This window comes from Patagioenas fasciata, chromosome 5 (assembly GCF_037038585.1).
Source record: "Patagioenas fasciata isolate bPatFas1 chromosome 5, bPatFas1.hap1, whole genome shotgun sequence".
Lineage (NCBI taxonomy): Eukaryota > Metazoa > Chordata > Aves > Columbiformes > Columbidae > Patagioenas > Patagioenas fasciata.
Genome location: NC_092524.1, coordinates 17,535,601 through 17,552,708, shown reverse-complemented (window position 1 = coordinate 17,552,708; position 17,108 = coordinate 17,535,601). Strand labels below are relative to the sequence as shown.

General features: G+C 42.9%; 1 protein-coding gene across 9 annotated transcripts in view; it reads left to right on the top strand.

Annotated features, from left to right (window-relative positions):
• The window catches only part of BRSK2 (BR serine/threonine kinase 2), a 326,267-nt gene that overhangs the window by 237,315 nt on the left and 71,844 nt on the right, over positions 1-17,108 (top strand). For all 9 annotated transcript variants that reach the window (XM_071809011.1, XM_071809010.1, XM_065840016.2 and 6 more), the window contains exon 5: positions 7,159-7,275. In XM_071809011.1, coding sequence (XP_071665112.1) covers positions 7,159-7,275 — 117 coding nt within the window. The remainder of the gene's footprint in view (positions 1-7,158; positions 7,276-17,108) is intronic.

The following is a 17,108-nucleotide window of genomic DNA, read 5'->3' as shown; positions in this document are numbered from 1 at the left end:
AGCTCAGTGATGCAGCGTTGTTGCTTCTGCTTCCAGCTCTTCCTCTGTGCCAGCTCCAGAGCTTTGCACCGTGCTGCAGTGCCCAGAGCAGACTCGCTCAGCAGTGGTGCAAGAAATGGCAGAGGAGCCTGGGCTTCCTTGGACATCAGTGTAAGAAGGCTTTCTTTGGACATAAATGGTTATTTTTTTTTCCTAAGCTGCCATTCACCAAATGCTGGGTTGTCTGCTCTCCTAAGTTCAGGGCCTTTAAGATGTCGCAGCTGGATGCCCCAAATCAATAGCCCCTTTTGAATATCCTGCCTCTATACTGTAGGAGAGCTCTCAGCCATTTCAGTGCCAGCTGTATTTTCTGTCGGAAACAATGTAGGAGCACGTATGGGGGTAGGTTGCAAATCCTTGCTTTCCTTAGGAAAAGCCTCTTATTCTGTGGAGCGAGGGGATGCTGCAGTGCACTGGGGGTGGGAGCGGGTGGGGAGCTGGCGGGCGCCTCATTGGCTGGGCGTGACATCACCGGCAAGGGCCGGGATTGGCGGCGTGCGTATTTTGTCTGTGTTGGGGTTTTGCTTTGGTCAAGCTCATATTTGGTGTTTGTATCTCACAAGCTGACAAATAAAAATATGATTACAGAAAATGCCCCGTGGCAAACCTTATTATGGCTTCAGAGATAACAGATAATGCCAATTACTGCACAGGGCAGTGGTGACATTGAGAGGAAATCCCCTGCGGTAATGAGCAGCAAGATGATTATTTCGTTTTATTTTTATTTTGGTTGGATTTCATTTTGGTTTTTTTTTCCCAAGTATGCACAAGAGGGGGCTAGGGCAGGTTCCTTATGAATATTGATAAATGACAATTATGAGGGCCCTTTCTCCTTTCATTGCCTGGGGCTGTGCCTGCTTGAGTACGCACAAGGCTCTTGCTGAAGTGTGTCTGTGTGTGCATGCGTAGGCATGGGAGTGTGTGACTTAGATGGCTGAGGCAATGAATAAGAGCTTTGTTTGACTTTGCCTTGTGTTCTTCCCGTTAGTGCAGGGGGAGGAAGTCTCCTTATAAAATAATGCTTCGAGATTTCGCAGCAGTCGTGCCAAAATCTCTGGTATATTCCTGCAGGCAGGAGCTGCAGAGCACTGTCAGTAAAGGAAGCATGCTTTTAGGGGAAAATCTGGGATGTCTTCAAGAAACAGAGAAAGCTGAAGAATGCCAGGTGCCATGTTCTGTCAGATAGTGCCACCCTCCTAGTCACTCCTGCTCTGCCTTACTTCATTTATAAGGAGCATGCTATAGTCTTCTGCAGGGATGGTCTGTGGAACACTTAAGATTGCAGCAACTGGACACTATGAAATGATAACTCAAGCCCTCCAAATCTGAAACTGACCTAGAAATTGTGGAATTTCATGAAATTGGTTTCTGGTTTTCATTTTTTTTCCGGTCCTTGAGTCTCTAGGTTGTCAAGTTTTCTTTCAGACCATTAGAAGTGAGGAATGTACCTTTTTGCCCTGTCGAGAGCTGAGATTCTCCAATCGTTGCCTGAATCCAGGAGATTCAGATCTGTGACTGGGACTCACTCCAAAACAGTGAGGAATTTTCAAGTTTCCGTTGTACTGGGAACTGGAGAAAACCCGTCAGGTACGGTGGCTGCAATGCCAAAGGTGAAGTTAACAGCTCAGATAAAGTCAGACGACATGTATTTTTTTAAGTTTACTTCTTTATATAAGCCACTGGAATCTCAAAAATGGCATAGTCTTACTGTAAGCATAACCAGGTAACATTTTCTGGCAAGTACAGGAGTGGTGATCAAACCTGACAGTCTGTTCTGTCTTGGAAATACATGACTATTTTTTGAGGCAATGTTGGTAAGGGAGAAAAATGTATTTTAATAAATCAGTGGAAATAATTATTAAAAAGCAAGCAAGGTTTTATGCATACAAACCCTTTTCTGGGTCTCCTGATATGTTTATAGATCTTTTCCTTTTTCCTTGCTATAACTATATTTACTTGTTCTGCACAATTCTGCGAAAATTTGCTAAATTTGAGCATAGCCACAATGACTTTAAACAAAGATTCTTCTGTAGGTAGACTCAAGTTACACATTCAGATCTGATTTGCAGAAGCAAGAGAAAATAAGATGGAAAGCTTTTTCTGCTCAAGAAAATAAAAAATATTGCTTCTCATACTATCAATTATTACTGATGAATTATTTGCATCACATCAGGCACTTTTAAGAGGCATACTGAAGAACAATTATTCTGTGGTCTGGCCCTTCTGGGAGTTTGAGGTCAGTAAGAAAAGCATTTGCAAAGTAGCCAACAATTTGATTAGTACAAATGACCTGCAACTACTGCAATTAGGAGGTTTCTTGGGTTAGAAGTCTGTGACCTACACTGAGTTGTCATAGAAACTGATATGAACGTTTCAGCTCAAAAATCACTTTAAAATAATGGGATAGTTCATCATGTCGTGCCTGCTGACATAGCTCCTTTGAATCCAAGATCTGGAGTCTGTCACTACACCAAAAATCTTCTGCTAACCTTGGGTGACAGGGAGAGAATGTTTTACTTCTTTTTTTTATGTTTGCTGCAATTGCGTGCAGTACAGATACAGGGATATTCCCAGAGCAGGAGGATGGACTAGAAAGGCAACGGAGGGAGCTAGAGGAGCTGTCTGAATAGCATCACTGCGAGCAAGCAGAAAACGTGGCCCATGTGTAAGTGGGAAACTGGAACATATTAATCTATATGTGTGCCTTTCATTTTCTATGCACCACCTCCAACATCTGTGCCCATTTCCATGGGACCTCTCTCTGGACCCATTTTGTGCTGCGAGGGAATTGTAAAGCCTTTGTTGTAATCTGTAATAGAGGGATGCTGTGGAGAGTCTGACAGTGTGTTCTTCCCCTGTCATGGCTTGTTTAATGGCTCCCTTTCACTCACACGCTCTCCCTTCAAAAGCCTGCCAGTGCAGGCTCCTGGAACTAACTTCTTGTTCCATTCTCTTGGCTGAGGAGCTCTGGGCAGTCTGTGACCACTCTGAATGAGGCTTGCACTGACTTCTTCCGGAGTGCTGCATTTCATATTCTTTCTCAGCATATGGAGGGCTCAATAGGAGAGTTTGCTGTGTTTGTCACTAAAGAAGCTGCTTCCTTCTCTTCTGATTTTCCAGCCACGTGATAAAGCCCCTACAGCTTTAAAGCCTTTAGAACAACAAAAGGGTAACGAGTCCTCTGTTCACCTGCAGAGAGAGGAGTTGATGCGGTCATATAAGACATGGAGAGTTAGAGAGATCAGCTGGAATGAGACCAAATTAAATGCATTTACTCTGCAATGTTCCATTAATGCCAAGTAATTACCACATACAGTGGGATTTTAATTTTGTTTTGTTTTGTTTCATTTTGGCACAAGAGACTTCTTTCCAAATATGAATGCATGAAGCTGTCCGGGCTGCTGGGCTCTTAGGTAAATTATAACAAGCCTTCCCTATTCCCATATGTTCCTCTCCCTTCCCTCTGGCATTTGAAAAGCTGGCAATACAAAGATGGGAAATGCAAATGCAGAGAGGAAGGCTCATTCCCAGTGGCAGTGGTGCTGGTTCTGCCACTCTGGTTCAGACTCTCGGCCTGACTTCTGTCCCCAGGATGCTGCTTCAGCAAACTCAAAGTGGTCCAAAGATGGATAGCAGAGAAACATTCCAGCTAGACTAAAATTGTCATTGGGGCATAAAATTATATTGTGTTTGAATGTGCAAGCACTGCCCAATCCCACTGGCACTCGGATATCTGACAGGAATGCTACTGCAGTACAAAGAAAATACCCAGGCTCTGCCATGAAATTCCTGTGCTAGCCATCCATACTGGGCACTAGGGCCATGTTGAAAGAGGGATGGATAAGGGTCAGAGAGATGCAAAACTTCCGTATGACAGTTCTTGTATTTTAGGACCCAGTCAGCAATAAACTTAACAATTCTTAACAGAGTCCACACTCTCCTCAGTGGGCTATAGTGAAGAGCTGATACTTTTTCTTGGTTTATTTTAGTGAGCATCTGGAGGACAAAGAAGAAAGAAAATCTTTAAGGTCTGTTGCCACTCCAGATTTCCTTTCACACATACTGTCCCAGTCCTGTGAATCCCTAGATCCAAACTTAAGGCTTTCAAAATGCTCTCTAGGAGGTGGGTCAGGACCTCTGCCTAAAGACCTCCATCAGCCCACATAGGCTGATCATTCATGGAACAGCGTTGCACAGCACAGTGAGGAGAAGCTTACTCCACATTTGGAATGTGAATGATTGCACCTCCTTTTTCCTCTCTCTCTTGCAGTGGCTCTCTACAAAAAGCCTGATTATATTTCCCACCTTATGGGAACCTCATTTTCCCACTTGATCCTCCTAAAATCCCAGACCTAAAACTGTCTGTGTTGTGGAGTCCACCTGATGGAAAGGCAGAATGAAATGGGTAGAAAGAGACTTCTTTCCACCAGTAAATACTATACTCATTTTCATTCTCCAGCATCCAGGCTGGAGAAACCCTTGTGGACGTCCTGTGCTTAGGTCATGCTATGCCTTGAGCATTCCTTCAAGTTTTCTTCTCTCTCAAAAAAGTACACAATTTTAGGATAAGCTAAGAATTTCAGGTTTTCGGTACAAAAGACACATGTCAGCAGTATGCCTGGTATAGGCTGAACATGTATGGATGATATCAGCCAGTGCACAAACAGCAGAACAGGTGCGGGCAGCGCCACCCTCAGCTTCTACGCCATGTATCTGTTCAGCAGTCAGCTAGGAGCAGTCACCCAGACTGAAAAACAACCATAACTGCTGAAAAACTACACGCAATAGAAGGACAGGCACTCAGCCGTAGCTGTGGGGAGGTTTCTGGTTTCACAGCATCAAACAAGCACTGTTCACTTCACAGGCAGCTGTTACTTGCCACTGAGCCCAGGTCCTCAGACAGGAGAACTTCAGCACATCTCCCCAGGCGGATGAGGTCTTCCCAGCACCCCGTTAATGAAAGCAGTTGCAAGATGAGAACTGCCCAGGATGTCTGCTGGAGGAAAGATTAAATCACACACTACTGTCTCATTAGTGTCTAGCTACCCTAGCTTGCCTTAGGACTGTGGGCTCTTCACTCCGTTTTACTGCTGGGGCTGGAGCATGTGCGGATTTGGCACATGTTGACAATCTTGCCTTCGTCGAGAACTGTTATACCTTGGTGATGGCATCCAGGGGCTCTTTTCATGGCCATTAACTGGTCATTCACTGCCGCTAGGATGTTTCCTTGTCACTCATCTCCTGCTTTTCTGTCAAGTAGGTATTACTATGTTCATAGTTACTATATGGCTAATAAGTCTTCTGTCTCCAGTTACCTCAAAATTTTGGTTTCTATGAGAAAGATAGATTTGATAAAGCACCTTTGGCTTTGTCAGATGACAATATGTACATATTCTGAATCATGCTGCTCCTTTATCTACTGAATTGTTTGCCCATGGTTAACCAGTCCACTTTAACACACAGAGTTCATCATCTTTATGCAAGATTGGAGACCAAATTTTATGCTTTTTAAAAAGTGAGGGGAAAGGAATCGTAGAACTCAGTGATAAGGGACATGACCAGTACCTGTTTTGAATGTGTGCTATTTTGCTGAAAGTCTCCTTTCCAAGTATCTGTTACACTTTCCAGGTGTCCTATTACAGTGTGCTCTGGTTTTACGTAGAATTCATCTGCATTATTTACAAATTGTCTCTAACTGATCATTCCAGACTTCTCTTCAGATCAGAGGAGGAGATAATTTCCAAGATGTTATCATGCCTCTCATGTTTCTGTGAGAGGGTAGAGACTGACCTCCTCTAGAGTGGTATAGAGATAGAATTACACTTGCATGAAGTGTGCTAGAGAAATGTTCTAAGAAGTGAAGAGGGAATGGCATGGAGATAAGGCTGCCTTCCATTATGGGTGTTACTGGGCTAGGCTATCCTGACACTGGTCCTTTTGTGGAGTTCAGTTTCTGGACAGGGTAACTGGTTTCAGCGAACCGTTGCTGTGAAAGGCTGTTGTTTGCCTGACACTCACACATGTTACCAGCTTGCCATTTCCAATGGGTTTGTGCTCTGAGTAGCTGCCAAAGCTGGTCATTTTGCGTGCAAGGTTTAAGTACTTGTAATTGGAACTTTTGTTAGCAAGACATCAAAGACTTATTTTGCCTACTCATAGGCAAAAACAATAAAAGAGCTACTTCTTTAATCTGCTGAAAGTGCTTCTCATCTCTGTGACTCTTCAAGAGTGGCAAAAAGAAGAAAAAAAGCAAAGTTGTCACAAATTTTGTGCAAGATTTTTGTCTTTGGGTATAAAATCAAGTAAATGTAATAGTTGTACAAAAGGACTTGAATACTAAGAAACAGACACAGGTGCATAGTGGTGTTGGCTGAGGGTAACGGAGATTAGCAAATTAGTCAATGTATTAGATGTTTGATTTAAAGTGGGAGTTTCCACCTTGAAGATCATGGCTGCCTGACTCTTCCCATGTTGACGAATAATAAGAGAATTGAGTTTTGATGGAAAGGAGAGAATTCTCTATCTTCCTTCCTGCTGCTGGCACCCTCAGTTATTAGCAGTGCTGGGCTGAAGGGATTTCTCCATCAGAGCTAATTACGCAAAATTATTTCAAAGCTATATGACTATGTAAACAACTCCTGATAGCGGCTTTTTGCAGTAGCATTTACACCGAAGATGTTTTATTCTTTAGATACCACTTGTTTTGTTTTCTGTTGTTGACAGAATATACTGATGGTGTTGCCTCCTACCCTAAGGAGCTGGCATATGTTGGAGTATATCAGCCCTGAATCCAGGCTGAAATTCTCCCCTGACCTATTTCCCTCAGTCATTCCCTCAGATTGTGTTGGTGTCGCTGGAAGTTGAAGATGCTCATTTCCTGTCAGGGCACTTCAGGCTCCAGCCTTGCATTCATTAGGAGTGAGCATTTGGGATACAGTCAGGAGTATTGCGAAGATTGGGGCTGGCATATGTGTGTTCTCCTGCCTGAGACACACAAAAAAAACCCGTAACTTCAATTAATATATAATAGGTTGCAGGATATGCTGGATAAAGAACAAGTTTTGGAGTGGAAAAGCTGTCGTGGATAATTTAACTCAGATTTTGATCTTCTCTTCACAGCCACAGGGACTTAAAACCAGAAAACCTACTGCTGGATGAAAAGAACAACATTCGGATAGCAGACTTCGGGATGGCATCGCTGCAGGTTGGGGACAGCTTGTTAGAAACCAGTTGCGGGTGAGTGTCTCAGAACATATTGCAAAAATCAATGATAGATTCCAGACATAAAAGTTGTCAATAGTAAGAGTTTCAATAAAGACCTGCTGACTTGCACCGTGCATTGTTATTTCCCAGCAAGACAATAAATTGATACGATGCAAGCAGTGTATAAGATAGCTAAACTAAGTTTTTTTAAGCGCTTCACAGTGAAAAGCAGGCCTCTGTAGCTGTCGCATGTGGATATACAAATCAAGGCTTTCAGGTTTGGATGCATCTGCATATGTACTGGCCATATAGTTTTTGGGAACTGAAAGCAGTGGTATTGGCTGTTTTATGAACAGGCTATAAAAATATTAGGTGGTGGAAAAAAAAACAAATCTAGGAGTTCTGAAACGGAATTTGCATGTCCTGATTAGGCTGCCTGCTTGCAGCTCTTCCTGTTCATGCTCCACGATGCTTCATTTCGGCTTATGTGCAGAACTGACAGGGAGTCAGCAGGGTCCTTTGCAATGAGAAGCAGGGCATGAATGCAGATACAAAGAGACTGGAGGAATATCGGAGGGGCAATCTAAAACCAATTATCTGACAATCCAGTTGCCAGCAAGAACTTCCTAGAAATTTCCAGGGGAGCCAGAAATAAGCCCAACAGCTGAGCAAAGCCCAGGTGCCTGGCCAGGGACAGGACATGCTCTCCAGGGGCAATGCCCTCTCATCACCATCACCTCTTGGGCCACCCTGGACTGTACCTCCCCGCTCCCCACACCCCCATAGCTATGGCTCAGTGCAGTGTTGATTGTGCAGGGGCTGCCGCAGTGAGCTGTGGCAAGGGCAGCAGCTGCACTGAGCTGCTGCAACCTGGCACCGCTACGCCAGCTTTTAGCTGTGTCTGAATCTGTTATAACAGCGAGCTCAGCAACTGCAGTTGCAGACAGCACCAGCAGATTTCCAGCTCCTTATGTACAGACCTGCTCTTCCTGGCCTTTGACTGTGTGAATATGATGACTCTAGCCCAGCCCCATGCTCAGCTAGTTACAGTCCATGTTTATTCAGTCTGTGGTCTGAGACAAGGCAATTCAGGGTAGGTATGGAACCATCATGGTTCCCTATACAACCCAGCCACTGCCTGTCAGTACTGAGCTGTACAGCTCTGCTTTCCAAGTCAGGAATAATGGATAGCAAAATTATTTGAAGTTCAGGGTGCGACTGAATGCTGGCTGATGAGTTCACTGAGACCTACCCGTTCCTTCCTGTCCATGTCAAGTCAAGATCTGACCTCTTAACAGCACAGAAGAAAAGCAAGGAGCTATGAGTCTACACATCTGTTGCTTGCAGCTGCTGGCAAACCTCCCTTCTAGATTAGGAAATGAAGTCCTCCCTGCAGTTACCATAAAGCCTCTAGACTCTTTAAGATAAAATTTATCCTCTTCCATCCATGAAAAAAAAAAAAACAAACAGAGGCAGTATAAAAAACAACCCAGTCTCACATTGCCCCACAGGATTTTTCAAACTCCTTGGGAACCTCTCAGTAGGGTTCCTGTTCTTGTGAGCTCTGGGCTCTATCATCCAGGTCTAGAGTCTCAAAGGCAGACTTTCTTTCCATAAGTTGTGCTGGAATTCAAACCTTCATGCTTCAAGCAGAGCCAGCCCCCATATCACGGGCTTAAAACACACTAATAAAGAAATCAATGGAACGGAAGAGACATGCCTGTAATAAACAGAACACAGCAGCAACACTATGATCTCCTGCCTTGCAGATGCATTTTAAGTGTGGTGCCAATCACTAGGCCTCCATGTGAGCTATTACACCACTTCATTAATTCTCCTGGCATGGAGCCCAGCATGGCTGGTACTGGTGTCTTGTGATCTCTCTGGTTTGGAGGGTGAAAGGAGGAAGGAAGGAATATATAACATTATGCCACACTGTTCACAGAGAAAGGCAATCCAGTTATGACTCCCTTTTCCTTAGAGCACACACCATAACCAACCTCAGAGCTTTTCAAGTCAACAGTTTTACCTACCCTTGTAGTTGGTACTTTCAGCCAGCATAAAAAGGAAGAAAACAGAGTGAATCACGGCTGAGATACTGAGCTTTAATGAGATGCTCCTCCATGCACCCAGAAGTTAATTTCCAGAATGGTTTTATCTGTGCTGTGAACACTGATAATGAGATGAAACTGTAACATTTCCACTGACAGTCAGACAAGGAGTCTCCAGGTATTTCTGTCAGTCAGAGTGGGAGGATCAGATGGGGTTGAGCCGTGTGATGCAGCTAACTTTGTCAGTACAGCAGAGCAGTTAGAGTGCAGTCAAAAGTTCTTTGCTCTCACAAGTGAACTGCTAAATTTAGTCCAAAGTTTCGGTAAGCTTTAGGTCACCAGAGAGCCTTGACTAGCCTCATGAACATAAATACATAGCCTGGCGTATGCTGTATTGCATACCTCAAAGTCTGTGCTTTCTGGGAGCTACTACTTAGACGTGCATGCTTTTCTGTAGTACTGGTGGCTACCTGGACAAAAAAATAATAGTTCAATCCAGTTGTGTTTATGTAAGAAAAGGAGGTAAGGATGGACCTGCTGTTTCGCTGACATAATTTGTCACTGACAGACTGCACATTGGGCCTTGATTGTAATGAATTCCCATTACTGGAAACGTATTTATGCAAATGCTGTGTGTACACAACACAGGGGAATGAGCCGTAGTTTTAAACTGTGAGGGAGCTGTTTGTAGGGTCTGCAGGAATAATTCTGCTTATTGCAGAAATTGCACACCAAGACAGTCTCATGGAGAGATGGTCCTCAAAATGCCAAAGTAACACAGTAAGTCTCTGCATTCCTCCGAGAGCAGGGGAGGTTTGTGAGCAAACAGCAGACAGGGAAGGAAGCAGTAGATGTGATAGGATGCTACTTATGTTATTTCAGATCTCTTCGGCTCTTCCTTCTCTTTCCCCAGGCAGGCAGTGGTATGCAGAGACTTTCCCTGTCTCTTTTCACAGTGATTCTTCCCATCCTGCTGCCTCGCAGTGTTTCAGTGGTAGATACTGTCCAATCCATCCTGAATTGTCACTAGGCAAGAAGAGTGAGTGTCTCATGGTTAAACCTCAGGACTGAGACCCAGCTGATCTGAGCTTGATTTCTGTCTCTGCTGAAGGCATTCAGGGTGGTCTTGGACAAGATGCATTACGTTTCTCTGCTTCAGTTCTCCATCTTGGCAAGTCATTGCAGTGCCCAAGTTGCTCTGAACATAAATTGCAGTCTGTCAGAGTCTTGGAAAAGTAGGAATGGTTGGAGCATTCCCTGGACCTTGTTCTCTTTTCTTGAATTAAGAAGGCTTATCGCTAAAATGAAGGATGGACAGAGAATACTATTGAGTTACAATTCTTGGGAGTTTGTAAAGATCTTTCCTAATTCCTCATTACTCCTTACAGAAACCTGGCAAAGTAAAATTTTTGCCATTTCCTCACTTTGTTTGACTCATCGCAGCTTCGAAAGACCAAGTCCTGCTCCATGCAGATTGCTCCAAGCTGCCATGTGACTAAGAACCCACAGCGATGCTAGTCCCTGTGCTGCCTGCCCCCAAATCTCCCTATCCCAACCAAGAGCTAGGACAGAGCTGACATGTAAAAGTAGCTCACTCCAGCACCAGACCCAGTCTCTCGGAGGCAATGCGTGTGGAGACTGACACCCCTGCTGACAGCCCCACGATTCAATGACTGTGCAACAGTTCCCCCGTGTGGGTGTCTCCGTTGGGAACCCCTGTCCTGATCCAGAAAGCTGTGTGAATGCGGGAAGAGTGACGCTGATTGAATTATTGAGAGTGAGAAGAAAGCTTTGTGCCTGTTGATGGCATAATGGAGGGAAACAGCAACTTCCAGCCCCAGCACAGTGAATTCCTCTGCTCTCAGCTCTCCATAGCAATTCCTAGCAACACTTTGCAGACCCACAGATTTGCTCAATCTATTACAAAAACCCAAAACAAAACAAAAACAAAAGCCACAACCAAACCAAAACAAAACAAAAGCATGTATTCTCATTAGGACTGATTGCTGTCTCTTTTTGAGCTCAGGGTATTTATAACAGCCAATGCACTGTGTCTTTCTTAGAAATGCTAGCAGAGATCATCTAGCTTCTGCTTCCCTTACTTCTGTATTTAGTGTATCATCACACCTGTGATGAGCAGGCAATTCAGAAGAGTGATATTCAGTTGCCACACATCTCAGTGTCCCAAGCACCATTTCTGATTTTAGTGACAAGACATGATGTTGCACATATTTTCTCCTTTATAACAAATGTGTGCATGTTGTCTAAAACATATGGAAGTATCCTATATCCAGTTATTGTTAGGGTTGCAAATTTAGACTCTTAAAATTGAAATGCCAGAATCAGTACTTTTTATCACATCTCATCAAGTGCTTCCATTCCCAGCACTCCATTCCCATCTCTTTCCCTGATCTGTGCTTTAGTGTTGCCGAATTCTCCACATCATTTCTGCTCCATATTTGGCCCCAAATCACAGATCCTTCTCTCTTTTCAACTAGGTTCCAGCTTTGCTTTCCCCTACCAGTTTGTCTCAGTCAGTTGCTGTCAGTCCTGTGTCTATTTCCTGTTGATTTTGCACTCACTTTGTTTTAAAGTTTGGTACCTTGTGATAACGCCAGCCATAGCAGCTCTTAGTTTCTGGTTCAGGTAGAAAAATTGTTCTGTGGAGTGTTACCAGTGCAGGTAGGATTTTGATTCTGATGCTCTACACCAGGAGTGTCAAACTCATTTTCACCAAATGTGGCTTTAGGACTGTACAACTGTAATGACTCCTACTTTGTACAGTCCTAAAGTTACATTTGGCCCTTTGAAGGCAACCACAAGTCTGATGTGGCCCCTGGTGAAAATGAGTTTGACACCTCTGCTCTAGAGAGTTACTGCTAGTAAACGCAAACTGCAGTTTTCTAGTGGCAGTTTGAGTAAATTTATCTAGAGAATACGAACAAATATTCAAGTTTTTCTTTTGCAGTTGAGGATACTAAACATTTTCCTTTTTTTATGGGAAAAAACCATTTAATTTAGATTAGACTTAGAGGAAATGTTTCAGCCCATACACAACATGCATGCACACAAAGATGAAACCAGTGTGACGCAGATGAAATGCACGGAAAATTGTTGTTAGATTAACAATAAATCATAGGGACCTTAAAGTGAGGATTGTAAAGGGAAACATCAGACAACTTAAGAACCATTAATTCTGCCCTCGCCTATAACACATCCTAAGTTATGTTGAAAGAGCTTTAAATCTGCAAAATCAAGCACTGAGAATTGAAGATGTGCTGCTCTTCAGATTGTAAGTATAACATTACCGTAGCCCATGCACATTAGGATGTGGCCATTAATTATGAGCATGTACATGTTTTTTTGAACAAATCTTTTCCTCATTTGGCATTTGGATGGCGTTGATTTTTAATCATCATTCATTTTATGGATGCATTCATAATTTCTGCTCACTGCGTTCAAGCTTTGTTATGAATGCTAGGTAGGACTTTCATCATGGTATCTTAGGTTTGCAAATATGAATTATACTGTTTTCATATTACGTTTGTAACATTGATCTGGTTATCTCCGTTTATATGAGGATACATGATTCTGCAAAATGAAACTCAAAATTGTTAGCCATTTTTGAATGTACAGGTGGGTACTCTGGGGCCTAATATCTCAGAATACTCAGTGTTTGATTACAGCCCTTTACTTGGACAGCAGAGTGCCTACTAGCTTCAGCTGCTACTCCACATGCTTAGAGATACTGTAAATCAAACTTTGGATGTGTCACACTGTGATTTTGAAAACTGGGGGACCTGCAACTCATAATTACCTGTGAACGTCTCAGTTTAAGGCACCTGTTCATTTTCTTGCTTGGAAGGATTCTGTGGCAAGGGCAGACAGAGAGTTTGATTCTCAAGTGTGTCAATCAGCTGCCTCTAGCATGAGCTTTTTCCTTCACGACACTAAACTTCCCTCACATTGCTACAGACTTTCCAACTTCGGCCACAAGTAAAACAGAGGTGTTGGGACAGCAACTAATCCACTGCCTCACCATGACTTTCCTGCAGAGTACTGTATAGCCTGTTCAAGCTTTATTTTAGCAATCTTTAATGTTTTGGTGCTTACCTTTGCAATCTTTATGCACTTTTAATACAGGGCTCTGTTTACATTTTAAATTAGGATCTCTTAAAGGTTCGAAGTCTTAATGATTTGAACTGATATATTAATTAATGAACTGATTTGCAGATTCTCTCAAAAATGTAATTGTGCTTGAGGAGTAAACAGATGTAAGATGGTTGAGGGCTAGATGCTGAGTTTACTCATATAAAGTTAAATGACTGAGTTAAAGCTTTAATGGCAAAATAGTGCTCAGCCTTAACTACAGCTACTACCTTAATTACAGCCTTACCTACATCTACTGCCTTCACTGCAGCCTTAACTGCTGCTGCTGGAACCATTTCTTCAGTCTCTCCTGGCCTTACTTTTCTATATGATCTGTGGCTGTTGCTTTCTCCAATATGGATGCTCTAACATATGTCTGAAGAATTCCCTTTATCTATTTTGCTACTCTTCTGACATTCCCCTTCATCTCAGCCCTTTGCTTACCCAGCATGGGGGGAAAGCATAAGCAACCTTTTGCACTGATGGGTAGCTTTCTGTCTCTGAAATCCAGCTTCGAGACGGTAATTAACAGGAGGGGAAGAAGGGACTCTAGCCCCTGAGCAACAGCAAGACCAGCTAGACAGGGAAAGGCTTCAGTGCACCTGTACCACCTCCTGAATCAGGGTAACTTCACGCATAAGAAAAACAGAGGGAAGGGGACTTCTTGTTCCTCCCTTTCTGCACAAACTATGCCTCCAGCTGTGAGGCCTAAAGAATGACACCCAAATAAGCTTTTCTTCTTCCCCAAATAATACAATCTTAAGGCACGGGACCAAAGGACCCAGGCATGGATACTCATCTTTGATGGGACCTGGGAACACATCAGGCAGTGTAACACATGATTTGTCACACTGTGGAGTAGGATCACACAACTTTCCCTCCGCTTCTTGGTCAACCAACTGTTTCTCTAGAAAAGCAGTCACTGTATATTCCCAGATAAACCATACACAGGCAGTTAATTTGTGTGTGCACAGTGCAGGTCTCTCTTGCATAATGGGACCTGTAGGTCACAGGCACATCACATCTGCACTGAAGATATGGCCGTGGTTGTCTCAGATCTACTGTAGCTGCGCTGTATCTTGATGTGCACAAATCAAGATCTACTTTCTAGTTTTTCAGATGAAATTCAGGATAGATACATCAAGGATGTATAAGTTTATTTCTGAATGCCAGGTTTACCTGTTCAGGGCTGTCCTGGAATTCACCAGTGGACTCTGGCTTATTTCCTCTAGTTAGAATTCCATGTAGATGCTTTGCTAAGGTCCCCCAAGATCCTTAAGATTACTGAGTTCTGGAGTCGTGACTGTGAATGACCACTCAGGGAGCCCTTCCTGTCCAGGCAGACTAGCCTAGGAAAATCCACACCACCCTTGAAATAAACACTGCCAACATTGGTGCCTTTTTTGCAGCAGTACCCGCAGGCAGCAACTGCTTCTTGATCTTGCCGAGTGATATACTTATTTGTTATCATGGGCAGATTGTGGCTTTTGCTGCACAGAGGTGTAGGTGAACTATGCAGAGATGGCCTAGGGGAAGAGGCAGGGAATGTTGCTCTTGACACACATGTATTGAGTAATTAGTGATAAAAGCCAAAGAAATATTCATTACTCTGTAGAAAGATAAATAGATTTTTGATGAAATTCAAGTTTTCTCTTTAAAGCAGTTGAAGTTGCTCTGTGAATGGCAGCATGGAAGTGAGTTTTCTGTGGATTCTGGCTGGCCAGAGGACGTGTTTTAGAGCTGTTAGCCAAGATAATGCTGCAGATATCTAGCTAGTGTGTGCTGGCAAGAATTCAGAATGGCTATGTCAGAAAACTGTGCTCTCTGAGCAGTTGCAGTGCAGCTGTTGAATGATCAAATCAATCTACCTTGTTCAAAAGATTTATTATAACATTTTCTCCACCCATTCTCCTAGTTTTTAGCACAATTTCAGTGGTGCCTTGTAAAACATCTAGCAGACTTCACTGCACTCCAGCTGACTTCACAAATGTAAATTCTTTAAGTGTATTTGCTAGTAGGTACATAAATAGATGGTATGTACCTATGCTGCGAGTCCCCCAAATCAGCCCCTGCTTAGTCAAGAAGCAACAATTTTATTAACATTACTGACTGTTTTAGCTTTATTTCATCATAGTTGTTGTTAGGCTCTTCGTTTCTATAGAAGCTTTTGCCTTAGAAGGTGGAAACTTCATTCAAATCCCAGTGAATTCAGTCATACAAACTTTTGTGAGATATGAAAGCTGTAGACTCAGAAGAGTAGACTCATGGAGAGGTTCTGGTCACCTTTTTCCAACTGGCCAGCTGCAGCTTTTAAAAATGTTAAATAACCTTGTCCATGTCCTTATGGCTGCCAGTGACAGGACCGCCAAGAGCGACCACATAGTCTTTCCTACCCACTAGGCACAAATCTAGTCTTTTTGGTCTCCTAAGGACCAACTCTAGCCAGCTCTTTGAGGGAAGGCTCTGGTTTTCATTATCTGTTTTGACTCTCAAATGAGGTTTTTAAAATCCAGTCTAAATAAAGACACTTGGGATCACTACTGAGCAGATAGATCTGGTTAGAGTACCTGTGAAAACATCTTAAATGGAGGAATAGGGGCTATTAAATATAGTACTAAAATTCTGAATTCTACCTTTCCTAAAATTTGTGAGGAATCAACTGCATTTTTCTCCCCTCGCTTAAGTTTTGCTGCCAAGGTAGCTGCAGTCCCAAGCGTACCCTGTGTTCATTATCATGGTCTGCCAAAGGCTGTGATACCAAATCAGAGCATTGCACACCCACAGGATGATATTTTGCCATGAGATAAGTGTAGTGTATATGGAAATTCAGTTAATGGACTGTCTCAGTGGGCATTAATGTAGCATCCTAGCATAAAGCTAACCTCACCTCACTGTGTCACTGTTTTGCTCATTACTTTGTGAGACAGGTATTGCCCAGCCATGATTGCGTTTGTCACAAGAAACAAATGCACAAATGAAGACAGGCTCAGGGGCTGCTGGGAGGTGTCAGTATAAACAATGACATGATTTGCACACAGGTCTCAGACAGTTTGCATCCCTTTTACTTGTCAAGTTACTTTAATGATGGCTATAAAATAAATAGCTGTGGCTATAATCTTTAGGAATTAAAATGATTACCTGGCAAGTTGAAGTAATTAACTATTCTCCGCCAGGAATCAAACAGGAGATATATGGGTAGAAGGATGTGAAAAGAATATATTAACTCAGTAGGTAATAGTACTATTGTCCATCCTTTTTAGTTTTTTAAAAGAAAAAAAAATGCATGTTGAAATCATGTACGGTCAGTTTTTATGGCTGCTAGAGCAATTGAGAGCAATCTTAGCAGAAAAAATGCAAGCCATGGTTTAGGGCTGCGTTTGGTCTGAAAATACTCTTCTGTCTGTTTTCTTGTAAAAGGTTATCAAGTGTGGGCCTTCCTTCTAATTAGATACAAGGCCAAATTGAAGGGTGGGATTAGAGGGCTGGAATTCTACATAGTCGCAGAATGTACCTCCTCTTCTCTTCCTTCCTCACTTTTGAGAAATTCATAGTAGGGCCACAGAATTTTGAACTATGCTAGTTCTTTACCATTAGTTTCCTGGAAATGTGTTCTCACTGAAGTAAGGAAAAAAGTGCTGGTTTTGGACACTTGCATTCTGTGGAATC